This window comes from Mustela putorius, unplaced genomic scaffold (assembly GCF_011764305.1).
Source record: "Mustela putorius furo isolate JIRA1106 unplaced genomic scaffold, ASM1176430v1.1 tig00001114_pilon_pilon_pilon, whole genome shotgun sequence".
NCBI classification, from domain to species: Eukaryota; Metazoa; Chordata; class Mammalia; order Carnivora; family Mustelidae; genus Mustela; species Mustela putorius.
The window spans coordinates 1,765,405-1,788,619 of NW_025421575.1; the positions used below are offsets into that span (position 1 = coordinate 1,765,405).

Sequence of the window (23,215 nt, forward strand, 5' to 3'; positions counted from 1 at the left end):
ACACTTAAAAACAATCAAATCTAGAATTTAACATCCATAAAGGTGTGTTATTAAAGCACATTTTTTTTCTCTAAAATAACCCTCATTTCCAAAGATAGCCAAATCAGGACTAATTCATTTGAAAAACAAGTCCAGTTTTAACAAACTTGGCCTAATTATTTACATAAGCTCAGCAAGAACAGTGAGTGTTCATATAGATCTTTTAGAATCTGCTTTGCTGGAACTTCTTATAAGGAATTTCTAGGTTGAACTTTTAGTAGCCTCTCCAGGCCAGAAGCCAAGCCATGTACGTGCCATCAGACATGCCTGCAATACCTGTTGATTTGGGCGAATTCCTCTTCCTCAGGTCCCCAAAGTATCTTGAGGTTCCTGCACCTGCCAGTAAGTGACATTCTTTACTCATCTGGTGAGGCTGCTGGGAAATCTGTAAGCAAGGTATCAGGCCAACAGTTCCAAAGGGCTTTACAGCTCCATGTTTTATAAAGTCAACTTTAGTTCCTTTAAGCTGTCTGGTCATATCTGAGTCTTTTTCAAATATGACATTCCAGTCTAAGCCTTGGTAAAATAACCAGTGTTTCCAATGGTGTCCTGTTATAAGGAGAACAGATTCTTATTGAACTTATGCAAATGACTGATTGCCATGGAAGAAAGAATACTTGCTGAGACCTTTTGAGTTTCAGAGGGTTTGGATAGAGAGAAAAGTTGAATGCCTTGATTTGTTTACAAATGAATACTTTTACATCTCTGTAAGTTATAGATAAGAAAAAGTTTCCCTAGTCTGGAAAAGTGAACATTACAGAACAAGTAATGTTTAAAATAAGCCAAAACATTAAGAGATACAACATTACAAACTTTCAGTTCATCTAGTCCCATGTTGCTAATTCTGGTTTAGTCTGAATGCAGCTTTTACTTCTGGAAGTTCTTACCCAATTCAATTCCAGGATTTCAACATATCAAAGACCTGTATATGTCCTGAAAGTCTCCCATGTGAATTTCCTTTAAGGTGGAATTCATTTTACAAGAGAATTAAAACAATTACAAATTACAAGAACTCAGAATAGATACGGTTAAATTATTAAGTGATGACCCTATCAAAACATTAAAACTTTAGGAAATGTATAGAACCTCTAGAGTAGTTACAGCATTTACCCAAATGTAACCCAAGGTTTATTATTGGTTTACCAGTACTTATTGAGTAACTTAGTATACCAAGGAAAAGCCTTATGAGTCAAAGAGGTCTCATTTACAATTTACCTCTTGTCAACAATTGCTAAAACCTTAGAAAGTTTTAAAGCACATGCCTAAATATAATTAGGGATGTTAAGCACCTGATAAAACAAAACATAGAAACTGAATATTCTGAGCAGGCAGAGAGAAAACCATTTACATTTTTTAACAGATCAATTAACCTAAGAAAACTTTGCCCTTTCAAACAGAGAGAAAACCAGCTTTTCTATACCAGTGTCTTTTCTTTTTTTATTCTTAAGCATGCAGTCTTAAGATAGTGGGTTTACTGGGTTTCCCTCCCATCATGAATGATGTCGCAGACAAAGGGAGGGGGATCTTACAGATTCTGTCCTGCTCTCGTCCCTCACGGGAACTTAGGAGCATCTTAGCTAAGGTCTGTCCGTATAAGCCCCGGACCAGGCTACTCCGTGGAGTAGATGACTGATATGCTGTATGACGCCCCAAGAGACTCAGAGTGCAGCCCATTCAGACTCTGTAGCCGAAGCAGTGGAGCTGTACAGAGAGATTCACACAGTCAGGCACTTTTCAGATTCATACAGGTTGGACACCCCCCTCTGGGTATCCTTGGCTAATGGGAGGTGATCAGTCTTTCCTTCCATTCTTTACGAATGGGTCTGGCTCAGACAGTGTCCAGGAGAGCCCAGCCTTGGGTCTGCTGAAATCAGCGGGGCGAGCCTAAACCCTAGAGCAGGTACTCCATTTGCCCTCTGTGGCCCGTCCCCTGTCCCACACCAGTGGCACAATGGGCTAGTGCAGTTGGGATTCCTGGTCAGGGAACCAGATGTTGCAGAAAATCCGAGGGGACTGAGGAAACCCAAACGGCACATGGAGAGATGGGAGAACACAGCTTTATTAACGCTGGTGGGCTCAGTGGGATCGTTCCCTAAGACTGAGTACCTGACAGGGTTAGGAGTGAGTTTCTATGGTCACAGGCAATGGGAGATGGTAACGGGGTGTTTTCGCAGTCTCTCAAGGCCGGGCGCTTTCCCAGTCTCTCAAGGCCAAATGGCCCTTTCATGTGGAAGGATAATATATGTGGAGGCACCTCAAGAGAGTGTTAAATCACCTTGGGGGCTGTTTTTCTTTCTTTTCTTATTAAAACAGGATCAGGCATCTGGTCTTTTTCTTTTTTTTTTTTTCTTAGTCAGTCCTGACCATACCTAAAATTCCATTCCAAAGATTTCCCTTCACAAAACTTCTACAACTTTCCTTTGCATTCCTATTTTGTCCCAAGTCATTTTCTTCCAAACAACCATTTCATTTAGGACAAAATTACCTTCTCTTACTTTTAACAAAATGTATTCCCATTCCTTATCTCTTTCTTATGTATCTCCTACTTTGCTACATACAGAGTTGCTTCCCTTATTTCCATCAGTCTTAGTTACACTTATTAGAATTTTGTACTCTTAGAAACTCTTCACTCTCTAGTGATGGTTAAGTATTAACCAACTGTGAACAGTTACAACAGAATTCTTTAGATGGCAAATTTACCAATCAGTTAAGCACAAAACATGTTTACCAACAGATTTAAACATTCTTAATTTCTTTGCAGTAGGAAGTTAAAATCACAAACCTAGTTCCAGTAATTAATGCTTTAACATTTTATCCCACTTGGTTAAGACCTAGATGTTCGTATTTTAATTCCATTTGTCATCCAGTCAAAACTTTAAAGTTTCAGGTTACCAAAGACTTTGAAAGCTACTTTAACAATTACCCATTAAAACTTTGAGACAGACAATTAACCATCAGTTCAGTCATCTCTTTGCTAATAGATTTTAACAGATTTTAACACAGATTTTAACACAAATAACACGAGCTTATTTGACCTTCGGTAAACTTTGAAGTTTCACATTTAGTGCTGTAACTTCAAAGACATGTTTATCTTAATTAAACCAACAAACTTAACTTAGTTCAAATACCAATTTACATTCCACCTGGACCCACTCCACTTCGAATGTTTACCTGAGACCTAGGTGGGAAGTTCCGGAGTTGGGGGGTGTTAGGTCCAGGGGGTGATCTTCTTGTTTCCTGACAGTAAAGAACAGAAGAATGAAGTGCCGCTAGAAGGCAGAGAAAGGGTTCCCAGTTTTAGTGCTCATCAGCTCCAACAGAGGAACAGATGCCATGCCTTCTCACTAGCAAGGGGGAGGGGCTAAGCAGTCCATGTCGGGCCACAGAAGGCATGGAATTTTCCTGAAACAAAGGGAGTTTCGGCAGCTACTTGGGAATATTCCTTAAAGTCTCTGTCTTGAGTTAGATTAACCACAGTTGGCTCCAGTTATAGCCATTAACACATGAAATGAGTGAGCGAGAAGCCCCACACCTATTAGGAGGAACGGAGAGATGAAAGTCAGAGTGCCCTTACTCTCTGCTTGCCCCGTTTCTTCAAGCACAACAAACAACATAACAGACAACAAAAAGACAAGACACAGACAACTGCAGACCCAGCAGCCCTTACCCAGAACCTGCCACCGGTGGGGATTTTCTCGGTCCCCTACAAACGAACAACACAACAGACAACAAAAAGGACAAAGACAACCACAGACCCAGCAGCCGGTGGGGATCTTCTCGGTCCCCTACAAACACCCGCTGGTGGGGATTTTCTAGGTACCCTGAATGCCTAGGGGGACTCAAACCCCTGGCGATCTACCAGAAGAGGGAAGGGCCGTCCCCACATCCACTTCAGCCCTGGGTAGCAATGCTGCGTCCAGCTTCTCCCCAGTGGGCCATACCCTGGAGCTCCGCAACCAGACAGACAGACAGACTGGATCTCACAGAATAAAATATTGAGATCTTGCCTCCAGAGACTTTTCCCAGAAACTCTGATGCTGGCTCAGTTCTTGTCATTTAATCCTGGACAAGCCCCCAGTTCTGGGTCTGTGATCAAAGGAGTGAGACTGATACAAAGCGAGGGTCAAGCAAAGCTTTATTTCGTGCCAGCACCGAGAATCAAACCGACCAGTCAGGGCTGCCTCTTACAGAGAAGGTGACCCCTCCCAGCCTCACAGACTAACTTTTATAGATCAAAGGCCATGTGGTTTTTGAGCCTGGCCGCACACAGGTGGCGAGTTGAATTATAATTCACCCTATAGTAGCTATTTGAACTAGCCTATCACTCTGGTCAGAATTGGCACCCAAAAGGCAGGGCCCACATTCATTGGTGGTTAGGGAGGTGCTTTACTGATTGGATGTCTCCACCTGGCTTGACTCATCCTTGCATTCTGGGCTCTGTTATCTCCCCCTGACCTGACACGTCCTGGTATATGGGCTCTGTTATCAGGGGCTGGTCGGCCATATTTTACTGGTTTCCCAGACTTGTTTTTAAGTAAATTCCTCTGGGGGGGGGGCAAGGTCAATCTAAGTTTACTGCATAAACAACAAAATGGCTATTTAACCAAGATGGAGTCGCTCTGGCTAAGTAGGCCCTTACAGTGGAATCTACCTCTTAAGGTTGTGTGAGGAATAGATCAGATAATGCACCAAATATGCTTAATACTTGGCACCAAGGAAGTTTTTAAAAGATAGTGACCTGTGGGAAAGATGGCAGTAATATATTTATAATATTAGGCACCTGATGTAATCTTCAGACCTTTTAAGAAAAGCTTATAAGTAAATCTTTGTACACCTAGTGCATGTATACACGAGTGTAGTTGTTAAAAATGGCTTTTGTCAATAAAAGGCGGGGAGCTATCAAGTTTATTTGGAATAAAAAGAAGTAAGAGAGAGTGATCACATGGCAATTTCTGCTGTGGAAATTGAAGTTGTAATTTTCCCAGGGGAGGATATCTTCCAGCACACTAGAGAATTCTTCTAGTAGGTTCTTTTTAAAGATTTTATTTATTTATTTGAGAGAAAGAGAAAGAGAGCTTGCATATGTGCACAGGAGCAGGGTAGCAGAGGGAGAGGGAGAAGCACGTTCCCCGCCAAGCAGGGAGCCTGATGGGGGCCTCAATCCCAGGACTCCAGGTTCATGACCTGAGCCGAAGGTTGATGCTTAACCAACTGAGCCACCCAGGTGTTCTGCCTCTATTGAAATTTTAAGGTGCTTTATAGACAGCATTAAGTACAGAGTGCATTATAGACAGCATTAAGTAGGATGTCATTCCATTTAAGTTCCTGTATTCTAGTGAAAAATATCTTGCTTCAGTGATAGTTTGTACATGTTATCTTTTAGGCCTTTAGTATGTGATAGGTCTTAATAGCATTGTTACTATATGTGTTAAGTAATATTTTCCCTTAAAGCTGTAATCTGGACTAAAATTTATACTACTTTCTTTCTAGGACAGCCAGTAGAGGGGACTTCATGTTTTCTGCGGATCGTCTGGTAGGTGGAGACTTTGCATTTTTGTTTCATTGTTCCTAGTGATATAATCACAGTAGGCCAAGTGACTTTTTTGTTCTAGAGAATTCTGGGGGGTTAGAGAGATCGTGCCAAGTAGTCATCATCCTGGCAGGCTTCTGAAGTATTGATTCTACCCCTTCATTAAAGCTGTGCCTCAGTCTCTTTCACCTCAAAAGCGTTGCCCATGAACTCATTCTGAGTTTATTCTGAAGTACTTCTACCTCTCAAGTAGATCTTGGCAACCCTTAAATATGTCATCTTTGGGCAGTGAAAGTACATTAAAAGAAAGTACATTAAAAGAAAACCAAAGATGTAAGGAGATCTAGTAGTTACCCTTGTGATAATTCATTTAATAGAGAAACACTAATATCGCCTCTTGTAACTTACCTCGGGGGGATATTTATTTTGCCTTTTCTGTACTATTCTCACATGCGGAATGCTAAGTTGGACTGTGTATGCTTCCCTCAGGGACTTCCTGTTAAGGATTGGCCAAGCCCAATTCAGTTAGTTTATTTATTTATTTTAAATGTGTGAAGGAAAAGTTTTTTGAATTAAAAATTTTTTTTAAATTTAAATTCAATTAGCTAACATATAGTACATGATTAGTTTCAGATGTAGAGTTCAGTAATTCATCAGTTGCATATAACACCCAGTGCTCATCCCATCAGGTGCCCTCCTTAATGCCCATTGCCCAGTTACCCCATCTCTCCCACCTCTCCTCCAGCAACCCTCAGTTTGTTTCCTCTGGTTAAGAGTCTCTAATGGTTTGTCTCCCTCTCTGATGACTTCTCATTCAGTTTTGCCTCCATTTCCTTATGATCCTCTGTGCTGTTTCTTAATATTCCACACAAAAGAGTGAAAGCATATGATAATTGTCTTTCTCTGCTTGACTGATTTCACTCAGCATAATACCCTCCAGTTCCATGCATGTCAATGTCAATGGTCGGTGTTCATTCTTTCTGATAAGCCCAGTTCAGTTTAGTTGATGAGGTCTGAGAGAGTTTCAGGCCGATTTGGGTTGTTTTCAGGTTAAGCACTGCATTTCCTTTTTGTGTTTACATCTAAGTGTGTTCAGGGCTTGGAATAAGGTTGATACATTTTCTGCTGTCGCTATTCATTATTCATCATTGATGAAATATATACTGAACTCCAGTCAGGTCCTTGGCTGGGCTGTGTTACAGAGGGAGGAGATACAGCAGTCCAGAATACAGACATTGTCCCTGATTTCATGGAGTTTACATTTGAAATGCTGTTGTCAGTATTTAGTTTGGGAAAGAAAAAAGTAGCTTCTTAACTTTACAGGTGTAATCAAAGAATAGAAGATAGATTATTAAAGGGAATGTTGGGGGGGAAGGCATGAAACTTTCCATTTTGATTTTCCCTCAGGAAATATTAATTCCTAAGGAGTATAGGCGGCTCCTTTTGGGCTTGTGGCCTTAAGTATTCCTAGTTCAGAGGCCACTTCTATTTACAATCATTTGAGCTTCCAGAGGCAGTAATAACACTTGGACTGCATCAAGGTCAGTGTAGTTGGCACTCCTGGAGTTATAGTTAGGTCATTCTGTCTTTATGCTTTTATCAAACCAAAGGAAGGGGTTCAAGGAGGAAGGAACTTCTGTCATTGGCTGCTGTGGAGAAAACAAATGTTGGTGTTCATTAGTCAAAAATGGTTCCTCTTTCTTTTGCTTTCTTTGCCTTTTGTCTATGGAAGGAAGGAGTTAAGTTCGTGGTCATTGTAAAATACTTGAAAGGGCAGGGGTTATATCTTAATCAAATCATGTCATGAGGACCCATGACAATTGACACGAGGCAATGATAATTTGGACCTCTCTGGCTTTGAAGGTTCTGATACTAGGAGAGTGTGTGGAGGGTCTTTTGTGGTTGTGGTAGGGACTGGAGCTATTTAGGTTTCTGGTATTGAGGATTTCTTGTACACTGTCCTAGCACAAGGGTCCCATTATAGTTGACATTAATTCTATCCTGAATTTGTCAGGATTGGCTTCCCTGGCACTCAGATCTTGAGTTCGTTATATTTAGTCATCCTTTTGCTGGTTTTATGTTCTCCCATAAGGCTTGGACATATTAATTTCTGTTCCAGAATTGCAGGAGACTGGCAGGAGGCAAGACTCTTTAGGAGAGTGTTCCTGGGCAGGGTGCCTGGGTGGCTCAGGTGTCCATTAAGTGCCTGACTCTTGATTTTGGCTCAGGTCATGATCTCATGCCCATGAGATCAAGTCCTACCTCAAGCTCCACGCTCAGCGGGAAGTCTGCTTGAGACTGTCCTTCTCTGTCCACTCCCTCCCCCAAACTCTCTCTCTCTCTCTAAGAAATATACAAATCTTTAAAAAAAAAAGTGTTACTAAGAGATCTCAGCTATCCAAAGAAAAGGTTCCTTTTCTTCCCTTCAGCTTGCACCTGAGAAACATTCACCTCGAAGGTGGTGGCTAGAGATGAGTGTGCATACATATACAGTATTCATCAGGTTCCTGGGCTCTCTGGTGTTTCAGGCTGACAAAGTGCTAGCCCATTTAGCATTGATCATTTTAATGGCAGCAGGGTGTTGTATTGTAGTGATAGAACATGGTGTTTCTCCCTGCTGTTCCTAATTCTTAATCAATAATGAAGGATTGATTAGAGAAAATGTGCATTGCAGACACTATCTTAATTGTGGTGGGCTCTGGGTGCTCATAGGAGTATCATATTTGGGTTTTGGAGGCTATTCCTAGTAGCTCTGATGTATTCTTTCCTCTGTACCACACAATAAGATCATTAGAAGCCCTTTTTTTTAAGCCGAGAATCCCCAGGGCATTCTACTGGCTCCTACTTCAAGCTCGGGAAATTGATCCAGCCCCATCCATTCATTTATTTCCTCCTGAGAAGTTTCAGGTTTTATTTGCATTATGGCAAGCCTTTGTTAAAAAGAATCCAACTTAATTTCAAAGTACTAAACAAGGCAGAGAAGTTCCCAGTGGGCACTATTTTCAGAGTTACCAGAAGGAACATAAGGAATAGCATGGAGGACATTAGGAGAAGGAAGGAAAAAAATGAAGGGCAGGAGAGTCAGAGGGGGAGATGAACCACAAGAGGGTATGGACTCCAGGAAACAAACTGAGGGTTTTAGAGGGCAGAGGGGTGGGGGGATGGGTGAGCCTGGTGATGGGTATTAAGGAAGGCACGGATTGCAAGGAGCACTGGGTGTTATATGCAAACGATGAATCATGGCACACTACATCAAAAACTAATGGTGTACTGAATGGTGACTAACAGAACATAGTTAAATTTTTTAAAAATTCAAAAAGGAAGTCTGTTGCATCTAAGGATGACTCTTGTCACTTGTAGTTCTGCATCTCTTGTAATATCGGCTGGCCTAAGTGAATTAGTATCAGAAGGCATACTTGAGCCTTTTGGTGGCAATCATGTGCCTACCCAAGGTTCGATACTTACCAGCAAGCAGCCTAGCATTTGGATCTGTTTCTGCATCTAACTTGTGTTGGGGGCCCCTACCTACCTCCATAAGCTAAACCCTTGCCTGTTGTGTTACTGACTTTGTGCCTAGTGTTCAGCTCCTAAAGCTAACAGCTAACACTAGACCTAGCAGGTTCTCAACTTCTTCTTTTGACTCTTTAGATCAGACTGGTTGTGGAAGAGGGATTAAATCAGCTGCCATATAAAGAATGCATGGTGACCACTCCAACAGGTAACAAGGGTCATTACTCTCAGATTCTTGTCCTGAAAGTTCTGGAAGTTAGGGGGAAATGGGGGAAAAAAGCGATCTGAGTAAATCAGTATCCAAAATGAGGAGTCTAGGTGGAGCTGTTCTTTTAAACAACTTAATAAACTCAGAGATGTTTAGTAAAGAAATTTATATGGGTGACTTTTTGTTAATGGCTTGCTTGTCAATTCAAGTTAAAGGTTAATAAATATTCTTTAGCATGCAGGTGTTGCCTTGATGACATCCCATTGGGACAAGAGCTAAGAATGGCTAGCAGCTTATCTTCACCTCTGTGGGGAAGCTGCTGGTGTTAATAAAGGGGTAGGTTGGTTTAGCATTGAGATTCCAAGTAAAAGAATGAGAAGTAAAAAAGACAAAGGAAACTAAAAATGATGACATCTGGAGAGAGTACTTTGTTTTACTTTAATAGAACACAGCTGAAGATCCCTATTTCAGGGATTTAAAATTCTGATTTTGTTCTCTAGTAAATAATGGAAGCTGTTCTATTCAGTGGTTGACTTTATGAAAATTAGGGGCTGAGCTTGTTGCATCATAATTGATCCAATTCAGCATGGCACCAATGGTTGAGCAAGTCTTGGTAACAATCTCAGCCTTTCTCTCCTGCTTTTTAAGGCAGAATAGGAGCTCATAAAAGGGGTGGAATGAGGAGGCTCTCTCCTGTGCATCACAGTGAGCTCCCAGTTTGAATTGATGATGTTTATAGTGTTCAGAGCGGAGTGATTCCTCTCTGAATTCAATTTGAGGAATGTGTGTGTGAATATCATGTCATCATATGTCCTGTTCCTACTCAACGAAGCCTGTGTCTCCCAATTATCTCCACAGGTTTTTTTTATGAAGAATTAAGAAATAATTGAAAAATCATGCCTTCTCATTACTTTCAGAGGGAACCTAAGAGGTTATACAGAATGTCTAGACAAGGGTTGCTTTGTACCCATTGGCTTTAAACTACAGGCACTTTAAAAATAAGTGGATACTTCCAGTAATGAGAGATAAATTCTTTGATTCTATTCCCCAACAGGGTACAAGTATGAAGGAGTGAAATTTGAGAAGGGAAATTGTGGGGTCAGCATAATGAGAAGCGGTAGGTTTGCATATATGTGATTCTTGTTTCTTTGCATGCATAGAAACAGTCGTTTTCCAGGAGAGAGGTGGGCTTGTCTGTCATAATTGCAGCCTGACTTGACTTAAATCTCACCACCTATGTTGTCTGTCCTCACAGTGCCTTGGATCATGGCCTGCATGTTGCTGAGTTTGATTAATTTTAACTGCAGAGCATCTACTCTATGTGGCCTATCCCCACAGGCAAGCCTGCTTTCAGAGAAATTCAGGGTAGGATAGGAGGATGAGATGGTACTATCTTGGGGAGAACAGGGCAGCTTGAAGACTGATGGAATATGGCACAAATTTGGGCCTGTGGAACTTTGAATACCTGACTGGAGAAATTTTTTTTTTAAATTTCTTTACTAGGGAACAGTCCTACCTGAGCCGGAGATGGCCTGAATGACTTATTCAGTGTGTTTAGTTTTATATTTGATGTGTTGTTATGCCCGAGTGTTTGCGTCTGAGAGACCACCAAGGAGCCAAGCACCGATGCAATCACACGAGGGTTTATTCAGCAAGCTTAAGCTTGGGCCCAAGTATACCCGACACAGCAGAGTAGGGACTTGGACCCTGAGCCAGATTACAGTCAGGGTTTTTAAAAGGCAGAGTAGAGGTATACTCAGCAGTGGTTGAGGACAAAAGGGGTTTATGGATGATGTTAGTCTCTAAGGAATTTTGGAAGCAAGGTCTCCAGGACCTTGAGGGGCTAGCTATTGTCTGGGGAAAAGGTTATTCATTACCAGTAATAAAAATCTTCTCCTGAGACCCGTTAGATGTATATCAGTGGGTCATATGCTTGGGAATGATTGCTGACACTATCTTGGAGGTTTAGAGATAAAGTTTCACATTTCTCCCATCAAGTGTCCTTGATTTAGGTTTAGGTTTAGGTTTAGGTTTAGGTTTAGGTTTAGAAGAAATTTAACTTTATTTACATTTCCTTCTGCCTCAGCCTCCTTCAGTTTTATGGTGGGGAGGGCGACATTAGGGCTTAAGGAACTAAGTTATTTGTCTCTTGAAGTTGGGCTATTGAGAAGATAGCTTCTTTGTTGTGAATCACTAGGACATTTGTAAACCGAGGGAGACTCCTATCTTGAAGAATTGTGATCTCTGTAAGTTAACTCTTTGTTTTTTTTTTAGGGCAGCCAGGGGTGGCTGAGGAATGTCACACATACTACCGAGGGGAGGGGAGTGGGTGGAGAGGGGGGAGCAAGGTGCCAGCTTTTGCTTTGCCAAGATGGCTGTACTTATGTCAGGGCTAGACTCGAGGTGGGTACAGCCTTGTTTTTCTTGGCCTCCACAGTGTATGTGGCCATATAGCAAAAACACTTATCTGTTATTAACTCTAGGTATTTCCAGTTGCTGGTATTATAAATGTTGTATTTGTGTTTGAGTCCAACTGATTACTCTTTTAAACCAACCTTTGTGCAACAAAATCACATGCCTATAATTAGTATGTCTACCTTTTCCATGGGGATGATTACTTCCATTTGGTACCTAACTAACTAAACTTTTGCACAAGATCCAAGGTTCAGTGGAAGCCTCACTTGCTTGCACTGGAGACAGATGGATTTTTTTTTTTCCACATGTAAGCATTGCCTTATTCTGGCTGTGAATTTCTGTTTGTGAACAATTGAATATGTCAAGTAGAATAGGAGCTGTAAGTTCCCTTTTTTAAAGAATGTTGCTTTTAAGTAATGAAAGGATTTTCAGGACAATGTTATTTAACATTTTAAAACTGGTGAAGACAATGGGGATGGGCTTTTAAGGCATTTTTTTCCTTCTATTTTAGTCTAGTACCTGCCCTAAAGGCAGCAGCATCCTCAAACCCCTAGAATATGGCAGATGACCTTGGGGTAGTGCAGAGACAAGGGTTCTTTTTTAACATTATTTGTTATTGACTGATTTTCATATAGATTAGAGATTATTTTTTATGTTTACACCAGTGATAGACACTTTCCTCTTAAAATAGGTGTAAATAGTTAAAGAAAAATATTAAGTAACAGTACAGATAGAATTCTGATATAACCTAAAATCTGGAAGGTGGTACGAGAATGATTCACTTTTGGCAAGCACTTCCTGAAAGGAATTTAGACTAAAAAATAGCTGTTCAGAAACCAAGAGGTTAGTAGTAGTGTTGGTTATGGTTCTTGGGGGGAATGGAGGGAACGGTATACTTTTTTCACTGTTTGCTGGCAAACTTCTGCCATTGAACTCATTGCTGGGCTGCAGTGATATCTCCTAATGTCACCTTGATCTGTAACCCAATTCCTCCATAAATCTTCTATATTGTTTTTTCAGATGAAAATAACAGGTTGAAGTGGTTTAAAGCCTTCCTTAAAATAATAGGAATAAAATGGTCCTGATAATTGGAAAAGCTCAGGGAGCAGCCTAACAAAACACTGTATTTTTTGTATTCATGGAAGAGTGACATCCCTAAAACTTGAAAGTGAGCAATAAAACTAGTTTGTCCTACTTTCATTGACCAGGACTTAATCTAGTTTAATTGACCTGCACTAAGTATAAAATAAGAGCATATCAGAAATAAAAGCTCTTAACTTAAGAAGAATTGCTCCCATCTTGACAATGTCCTTCTTGTATTAATAATAGTCACACACTTTGCTTTGGTCTGTTTTTGGACTTTAATTCTATCCCCCTCCCTTTTTTTTGAAATTTTCCTTCTTCAAGGTGAAGCAATGGAACAAGGTTTACGAGACTGTTGTCGATCCATACGAATTGGAAAGATCCTGATTCAGAGTGATGAAGAGACACAAAGAGCCAAAGTGTATTATGCCAAGTTCCCCCCAGACATTTACCGGAGAAAAGTCCTTCTGATGTATCCAATTCTCAGTGAGTGGCTGGAGTTTAATTTGTATACTTTGCTTAGGGTTTAAATCAGTTCAGCTTAGTGACTGCCATTTAGGTACCCTTATATAAAGGCAAAACCATTTCTTTTTTTTTTTTTTTAATTTTTTATTTTTTATAAACATATATTTTTATCCCCAGGGGTACAGGTCTGTGAATCACCAGGTTTACACACTTCACAGCACTCACCAAAGCACATACCCTCCCAAATGTCCCACCCCCTTCTCCCAAACCCCCTCCCCCCAGCAACCCTCAGTTTGTTTTGTGAGATTAAGAGTCACTTATGGTTTGTCTCCCTCCCAATTCCATCTTGTTTGATTTATTCTTCTCCTACCCACTTAAGCCCCCATGTTGCATCACCACTTCCTCATATCAGGGAGATCATATGATAGTTGTCTTTCTCTGCTTGACTTATTTCACTAAGCATGATACGCTCTAGTTCCATCCATGTTGTCGCAAATGGCAAGATTTCATTTCTTTTGATGGCTGCATAGTATTCCATTGTGTATATATACCACATCTTCTTGATCCATTCATCTGTTGATGGACATCTAGGTTCTTTCCATAGTTTGGCTATTGTGGACATTGCTGCTATGAACATTCGGGTGCACGTGCCCCTTTGGATCACTACGTTTGTATCTTTAGGGTAAATACCCAATAGTGCAATTGCTGGGTCATAGGGCAGTTCTATTTTCAGCATTTTGAGGAACCTCCATGCTGTTTTCCAGAGTGGCTGCACCAGCTTGCATTCCCACCAACAGTGTAGGAGGGTTCCCCTTTCTCCGCATCCTCGCCAGCATCTGTCATTTCCTGACTTGTTGATTTTAGCCATTCTGACTGGTGTGAGGTGATATCTCATTGTGGTTTTGATTTGTATTTCCCTGATGCCGAGTGATATGGAGCACTTTTTCATGTGTCTGTTGGCCATCTGGATGTCTTCTTTGCAGAAATGTCTGTTCATGTCCTCTGCCCATTTCTTGATTGGATTATTTGTTCTTTGGGTGTTGAGTTTGCTAAGTACTCATGAAAGAAATTGAGGAAGACACAAAGAAATGGAAAAATGTTCCATGCTCCTGGATTGGAAGAATAAATATTGTGAAAATGTCTATGCTACCTAAAGCAATCTACACATTTAATGCAATTCCTATCAAAGTACCATCCATCTTTTTCAAAGAAATGGAAAAAATAATTCTAAAATTTATATGGAACCAGAAAAGACCTCGAATAGCCAAAGGGATATTAAAAAAGAAAGCCAGCGTTGGTGGCATCACAATTCCGGACTTCAAGCTCTATTACAAAGCTGTCATCATCAAGACAGCATGGTACTAGCACAAAAACAGACACATAGATCAATGGAACAGAATAGGGAGCCCAGAAATAGACCCTCAACTCTACGGTCAACTAATCTTCGACAAAGCAGGAAAGAATGTCCAATGGAAAAAAGACAGCCTCTTCAATAAATGGTGCTGGGAAAATTGGACAGCCACATGCAGGAAAATGAAATTGGACCATTTCCTTACAGCACACACACAAATAGACTCAAAATGGATGAAGGACCTCAATGTGCGAAAGGAATCCATCAAAATCCTTGAGGAGAACACAGGCAGCAACCTCTTCGACCTCTGCCGCAGCAACATCTTCCTAGGAACAACGCCAAAGGCAAGGGAAGCAAGGGCAAAAATGAACTATTGGGATTTCATCAAGATCAAAAGCTTTTGCACAGCAAGGGAAACAGTGAACAAAATCAAAAGACAACTGACAGAATGGGAAAAGATATTTGCAAACGACATATCAGATAAAGGACTAGTGTCTAGAATCTATAAAGAACTTGGCAAAACCATTTCTAAACGTGTTTTTCTCAGTTGCATTTGGAGTTTCCCTGGGCAGTATTTTTATTGTGTAATAAGAGCATATACATTGTTTAAATAAACTTTGGTAGCTCCAAAGAGCTTTTGTTTTAAAATGAGTGAAAACAGTGAAGCAAAGGATCTAATGAGGCAAAGTTTATAGACACAAAAAATATATTGAAATATGTCCCTTCTGTAGCCCAATTAATGTAGCAATGAATTTCTCAAGGATTTATCCTTTCTGAAAGTAATATTTTTTCTCCTATTCTGATTTATAAGCTTATTCAGATCACACACGGTATTGTCTCCCAGGGTTGGTGGTGGAGGTTGAGTGTCAGATTTGATATCTCAAATACTGAATGAATTTAGGGTTTTTTGTGCATTTGAAAACTGAAAAGTATGTGTGTCATGTCCATTATTGAAAATAACATTATGGATGGGGTGCCTGGGTAGCTCAGTCTCTTAAGCGTCCAACTCTTGGTTTCAGTGCAGGTCATGATCTCAGGGTCTTGAGATCAAGCTCAGCATCACACTCCTCTTTCTCTCTCTTTCTCTCTCTCTTGGAAATAAATAAAGAGATAAATAAAATCTTTAAACAAAAAAGAGGACGTTATTGATAAAAAACAGTTCCTTCAAATGAAGCTTTGCCTAGTGCCTTATGTTGGATTGCCAAACTGCCTCTACTTCAAAGAAACTTCAAAGACGTTTTGAGATAAATGTTCAAGTTGCTAATGCATTTGGTTGTCATTTGATTTCAGGCACTGGAAATACTGTAATTGAAGCTGTAAAGGTTCTTATAGAACATGGAGTTCAACCCAGTGTTATCATCCTACTCAGTCTGTTCTCTACTCCTCATGGTGAGTTCAGCATGTCTGGGGTTCCAGATAGTCATGGGTTGGATAGGTATGTATCTGTCCAGACTCTCATTGTGAAGAAAAGTTCATTTCTACTTTCACATTAAATCTAAATCGAATTTTGGTAGTTTATAACTTTTGTTTATCATCTCTCAGCTTGGTGATAAAGTATTTTTATACCAGTCTAATGTTCAAATTCAAATGGGAAAGTATGAACTAACCCCTTTGAAGGGGATTGTAATTGTTTTCCTGGTATCCCTGTTTGGGTAGAGCCTGCACGTGGCTGAAGTGTCTCTGTTTCTCCTGACTTCTCACCTGAGCCTGAGAACTGCTCCCAAACTGCAAGAAACTTGAGGTTCGTTAGCCCTCTGGTCTTGCTGCATAAACTTTGCAGCATGAAGCAAAGAGCAGAAGTTTTCTAAGTTCTGCTTCTGCTCAGAGGGCATAAAGGGTAGAACTGTGTGTTCTCCATTTCCTTTGGAAGCTAAGGCCCTATTTTTTTGCCATATAATCTAGGACAATTGTGAAAGTATCCTAAGAAAATAATCATATGTGCATGTAGAAATTTAGCCCTTAGGATATCCACTGCAGAGTTATTTTTAGTGTAAGAAAAAACTTGAAAGTATGTAAATGGCTTATAATAAAGAAATGATTAAATAAATATATATTCAAAGGATGTAATATTACATAACTTTTAAATCATGTTTTTGAAAAACGTTTAATAACATCGAAAAAGCTATATGTAAATTTAAGAAAGTATGTAAAAAAATAACAGCATTAGAATAACATTAAATGCTACCACCAAGTTTAGAGATGACTTATGCAAGTTATGACTCTTATGACTACCAAAATCAGACTTGGATTTAACATGAGTCTTTCCTGATGAGTCTTTCCTTAGCCTGAGAGGCTAGACAGATACACAGTACTATTTCAATTTTCATTTTAAAATACATACTGTATTAATGGTGGTTATCATAGGATTTGAGGACTCTAAGCAATTCATTTTATTTTTTTAAGCTTTTTTTGTATTTTCCAAGTGTTTGACAGTGAATTTGTATTTGTTTCTTAATTGAAAAAAAAGAGAAATATGTGGCTTCTAGTTAGGGTGTTTCCTCATTTCCAAAGGTTTCGAGTCTCAGCCAACCTTGAAGGGGCTACAGTGTATGCAGTTAGGAGGGCTGCTTTCTGCAGGCCATTGCTTATTTTGTCATTTCATAATAAAAATTACCTGTAGTTCAAGTGTTGATGGAGACAAAGGGCAATTTCCTTGGTCATCTATTTATATACAGCAGAGGTGGCACTGTAAACTTTGAGATAACCAAATAATTATTGGGCTTCCTGCCCAATAGTAAGTATTAATTCTAAGAGCATACATTAAATGGTATACTATTCTTTGACATGGTAGATGAAAAAAATCTTATTTTGTGGCTACATTGCTATGGTTTTTTTAGTTTGGCAAGCGTCCTAGCTCATCGGTTTTCCTGCAACCCCCAAAGCTAGAGTCTTAACTTCTGAAAGCTAGCTCACTCTAACATACCAAAGATGTTTTTACCCTTGTTTCACAGTATTCTGGTTGAGAAGCCATTATCTTAATATATGATCCTGTTTCTGGAAAAGATTGTATTCGCTCTATTCCACTGCCTTTAAAATGAAACAAAACAAAGACTATTCAGGGAGAAAGTTTCTATAACTGAATGTATTTTTTTGTTGTTTTTGTTTTTGTTATTATGAACAAGTTTTCAACTTGTTCTCTCTTTTTAAAATTTTTTTTTATTTTTTATAAACATATATTTTTATCCCCAGGGGTACAGGTCTGTGAATCACCAGGTTTACACACTTCACAGCACTCACCAAAGCACATACCCTCCCCAGTGTCCATAATCCCACCCCCTTCTCCCAAACCCCCTCCCCCCAGCAACCCTCAGTTTGTTTTGTGAGATTAAGAGTCACTTATGGTTTGTCTCCCTCCCAATCCCATCTTGTTTCATTGATTCTTCTTCTACCCACTTAAGCCCCCATGTTGCATCACCACTTCCTCATATCAGGGAGATCATATGATAGTTGTCTTTCTCTGCTTGACTTATTTTGCTAAGCATGATACGCTCTAGTTCCATCCATGTTGTCGCAAATGGCAAGATTTCATTTCTTTTGATGGCTGCATAATATTCCATTGTGTATATATACCACATCTTCTTGATCCATTCATCTGTTGATGGACATCTAGGTTCTTTCCATAGTTTGGCGATTGTGGACATTGCTGCTATAAACATTCGGGTGCATGTGCCCCTTTGGATCACTACATTTGTATCCTTAGGGTAAATACCCAGTTAGTGCTATTGCTGGGTCATAGGGCAGTTCTATTTTCAACATTTTGAGGAACCTCCATGCTGTTTTCCAGAGTGGCTGCACCAGCTTGCATTCCCACCAACAGTGTAGGAGGGTTCCCCTTTCTCCGCATCCTCGCCAACTGAATGTATTTTTAAAATCCTGGATATGAAACAGTTTGATTCTAAGAGTTTATTAGTGAACTAGTGGAGGTGTGTGATGATTGTCAAACTTTTCAGGTATCAGACACATAAACTAAGAGATTAATAAAGTCTGACTAGGTATTAAAAGGTCATTGCTTTTTGTCTTCTGTCTATATTATAACTAATGACTAAAATTCCTGAATTCCAGCTAATATTAGCAAAAAGTCATTCCATTACAGATACTCTCTTTTTATTTTTTAAAGGTGCCAAATCAATCATTCAGGAGTTTCCAGAGATCACAATTTTAACTACTGAAGTTCATCCTGTCGCACCAACACATTTTGGACAGAAATACTTCGGGACAGACTGAGTTGCCAAAGGAAAATTAATTACCTTGTGTAATATTACAGTTAATGTTTTGAGTTTCTACTTGTTTACTAATTCACTTGAGGAATGGTAGAGAAAATTGTGTTTTGTAATTTTTGGAAAAGAGTATAGTAAAAAGGAAATATTTGAGGTTTATTTAATTTATTTGATTATTTAACTGTTGGCACTAAATTCAACAGGGAAGCACACACAACTCTTAGAAAATATTTTAATAATACTCTTATGCAAGTTGATGATCCCCTAGTGCATTGAAACTGTTACTTAGTATTTTTTTTAAGTAGGCTCCACACCCAGCATGGAGCCTAGTGTGGGGCTTGACCTCACGATCCAGAAATCAAGACCTGTGTTGCGATCAAGAGTTGGATGCTTAACTGACTGAGGCACCCAGGCACCCCAAACCTGTTTCCTGATTTTTGAACCTTACAGTTTGGTGTTGTTTGCCGCCACAAATAAAACCCAAATGCGAGTCTGGTCTTTAGTCCGCTATATTTTGCATTTTGTTTAGTTTGCTTTCATTTTTAGGGAGAGTTTGTGTATATGGCTGTCATCACCTTCTTCTACTCTTTACTTCCCAGTACCATATGTGCTGGTAACTTGGAGAGGGCGAAGAAAGAATGCCTCCTGAAATTTTACATTTCTGTTAATATCCTCACTCAATTAGCAGACCCAGGGTATATGGTTAGTTCTTTAGTCAAGCCATTATGTTCTTTACGGCTTACTTCCCATCGTGTACATTGTTGGTAGGTGCCTTGCCAAGTATAATTCAGTGAAGAAGATGGTGAGCATTTCCAACCACAGAACTGTAACATTAATTTACACAGATGGATAGAACCAGGTCTGTCTGGATGCTGATGGAGGAGTACTGTTAATGACATTGATGCCCTAGAAAGGAATTTGTGGTGGTCTTTCTGAGGTATGGGGGAAAGAACAGTTTCTTGCTAAGTTTCATGGTGAATCAGTATATTAAATTGCTGCATTTTTAATTTGCGTATTTCATTCAGTTTGGAAAGGAGTTCTTTCACATACTTGTCACCTGTAGATGTATGAAAGTTAAAAATACCGTGATATTTTTTAAATCCTTAAGATTTGTATGTGTTCATATTTAGGCCTCTGAAGATAAACTGCTGTAGAATCAATGTGTTCTGAAACTTGCTTGTAAAATCCTGATCTCATTTTGCATTGATATTAAACATTTTAACAGTGGTTCTGGCTGATGACTTGAATAGTTATACTCTCACAGCCCCATAGGCAGCTGTTTGGGGCCTCTGCTCCAGAAAATCCAGAAAGAACAGCAGACACTATCTTAGAACCAAAGCTGATGGAAGTCAGCAACGATTAGGGGAGAGGAAGGAAAAGCTGGTGTACAGGGGAATGTAAAGCCTTGGAATGCTAGAAAGACTTCATTATATTTTCCCTTTGTTTTTAATTTTTAAGTTTTTATTTAAATTCACTTTATATTACTTAACATACAGTGTAATATTAGTTTCAGGTGTAGAATTTTGGGATTCAACACTTACATACAACACCCAATGCTTATCACAAGTGCCATCCTTTATCCCCATTACCTATTTAACCCATCCCTCACCCCATGTCCCCTCTAGTAACCATCAGTTTGTTCTCTATAGTTAAGAGTGTTTCCCAGTTTACCTCGTTTTGTTTACCCCTATGATCATTTGTCTCGTTTCTTAAATTCCACATATGAGTGAAATCATATGGTATTTGTCTTTCTCTGACTTATTTCGCTTAGCATAACACTCTGTAGGTCCACCCATATTTCAATGGCAAGATTTCATTATTTTTATGACCAAATATGTGTGTGTGTGTGTGTGTGTGTGTGTGTGCGCGCGCGCCTGTTTCTATGCTGGTACCATATTGTCTTGATGAATACAAGTTTATAATGCAGTTTGAAGTCTGAAATTATGATGCTATGAGCCTTGCTTTTCGTTTTCAAGGTTGCTTTGCCTATTTGGGCCTTTTCTGGTTTCATACAAATTTTAGGATTGGTTGTTCTAGCTCTGTGAAAAATGCTGGTATTATTTTGATAGGGATTGCATTAAATGTATAGATTGCTTTGGGTGGTATAGACATTTCAACAATATTTGTTCTTCCAATCCATGAGCATGGAATGTCTTTTCATTTCTTTGTGGCATCTTCAATTTCTTTCATCAGTGTTTTATACTTCTCAGAGTACAGATTTTGCCTCTTTGGTTAGGTTTATTCCTAGGTATCTTGTGGTTTTTGCTGCAGTTGTAAATGGGATTGTTTCCTTGGTTTTTCTTTCTGCTGGTTCATTATTAGTGTATAGAAATGCAACAGATTTCTGTATGTTGATTTTGGATCCTGAGACTTGACTGAATTCATGTATTAATTCTAGCAATTTTTTGTGGAGTCTTTTGGATTTTCTATATAGGGTATCGTGTTGTGTGCAGATAGTGCAAATTTGAATTCTTCTTTACTGATCTGGATGCCTTTTATTTCCTTTTCTTGTCTGTTTGCTGAGGCTGAAACTTCCAGTACTATCTTATGGACATCCCTGTCTTGTTTCTGACCATAGAGGAAAAGCTATCAGTTTTTCCCCATTGAGGAGGATCTTAGCTCTGGGTTTTTTTGTAAATAGTCTTTATGATGTTGAGGTACGTTCCCTCAGTCCCTACTTTGTTGAGGGTTTTTATCAAAAAATGGTCACTGTACTTTGTCAAGTGATTTTCCTGAATCTACTCAAAGGATCGTATCATTCTTGTCCTTTCTTTTATTAGAGTGGTATATCATCTTGATTGATTTGGGATTTTTGAACCACCCTTGCAACCCAGGAATAAACTCCACTTGATCATGGTGAATGATTCATTTAATGTACAGTTGGGTTTGATTTCCTAGTGTTTTTTCTAAAAGATTTTATGTGAGAGAGAGTAAGCACAAGCAGGAGGGAGGGGCCGAGGAAGAGGGAGAAGCAGACTAGCTGCTGAGCGGGGAGCCCTACATGGGGCTCAGTTGCAGGACCCCAAGATCATGACCTGAGCTGAAGGTAACCGTTTAACTGACCAAGCCACCCAGGTGCTCCTCAATTTCCTAGTATTTTATTGAAAATTTTTGTACCCTTGTTCACTGGGGACATTGGCCTGTAATTCTCTTTTTTAGTGGAGTCTTTATCTGGTTTTGGTATCAGGGTAATGCTGGCCCGATGGAATGAATTTGGAAGTTTTCCTTCCAATTCTGTTTTTTAAAATTGTTTGAGAAGAATAGGTATTAACACTTCTTTATAGAATTCCCACTGGGAAATCATCTGGCCCTGGACTTTTGTTTGTTGGGATTTTTTTGATTGCTTGTTATTCGTCTTTTCAAGCATTCTATTTGTTCCTGTTTCAGTTATGGTAGTTTATGTTTCTAGGAATTTATTTCTTCCAGGTGGTCCAACTTTTGCCATATATTTTTTCATAATATTCTGTTAGAATTGTTTGGATTTTTGTTGTTATGGGTTGTGATATCTCCTCTCTTACTTGTGATTTTATTAGTTTGGCTCCTTTCACTTTTCTTTTTGGTAAGTGTGCCCAGGGGGTTATCAATTTTATTATGTTTTTTTAAGAAACAGCTCCTGGTTACATTGATCTGTTCTATTGTTTTTTTTTTTTATGTTTCACTTTCTTTTATTAATTTTTTATTTTTTATAAACATATATTTTTTATCCCCAGGGGTACAGGTCTGTGAATCACCAGGTTTACACACTTCACAGCACTCACCAAAGCACATACCCTCCCCAATGTCCATAATCCCACCCCCTTCTCCCAAACCCCCTCCCCCCAGCAACCCTCAGTTTGTTTTGTGAGATTAAGAGTCACTTATGGTTTGTCTCCCTCCCAATCCCATCTTGTTTCATTGATTCTTCTTCTACCCACTTAAGCCCCCATGTTGCATCACCACTTCCTCATATCAGGGAGATCATATGATAGTTGTCTTTCTCTGCTTGACTTATTTCACTAAGCATGATACGCTCTAGTTCCATCCATGTTGTCGCAAATGGCAAGATTTCATTTCTTTTGATGGCTGCATAGTATTCCATTGTGTATATATACCACATCTTCTTGATCCATTCATCTGTTGATGGACATCTAGGTTCTTTCCATAGTTTGGCGATTGTGGACATTGCTGCTATAAACATTCGGGTGCACGTGCCCCTTTGGATCACTACGTTTGTATCTTTAGGGTAAATACCCAGAAGTGCAATTGCTGGGTCATAGGGCAGTTCTATTTTCAACATTTTGAGGAACCTCCATGCTGTTTTCCAGAGTGGCTGCACCAGCTTGCATTCCCACCAACAGTGTAGGAGGGTTCCCCTTTCTCCGCATCCTCGCCAGCATCTGTCATTTCCTGACTTGTTG

The 23,215-nt window shown here is 39.5% G+C and overlaps 1 protein-coding gene across 1 annotated transcript in view; it reads left to right on the forward strand.

The window, feature by feature from the left end:
- UPRT (uracil phosphoribosyltransferase homolog) overlaps positions 1-20,045 on the forward strand; it is a 37,316-nt gene extending 17,271 nt beyond the window's left edge. Inside the window, 6 exon segments of the mRNA XM_004779926.3 lie at positions 5,530-5,572; positions 9,218-9,287; positions 10,342-10,404; positions 13,110-13,271; positions 15,892-15,990; positions 18,719-20,045. Of these exon segments, the coding sequence (XP_004779983.3) occupies positions 5,530-5,572; positions 9,218-9,287; positions 10,342-10,404; positions 13,110-13,271; positions 15,892-15,990; positions 18,719-18,825 (544 nt within the window). The 3' untranslated portion in view covers positions 18,826-20,045.
- The last annotated feature ends 3,170 nt before the right edge of the window (positions 20,046-23,215 follow it).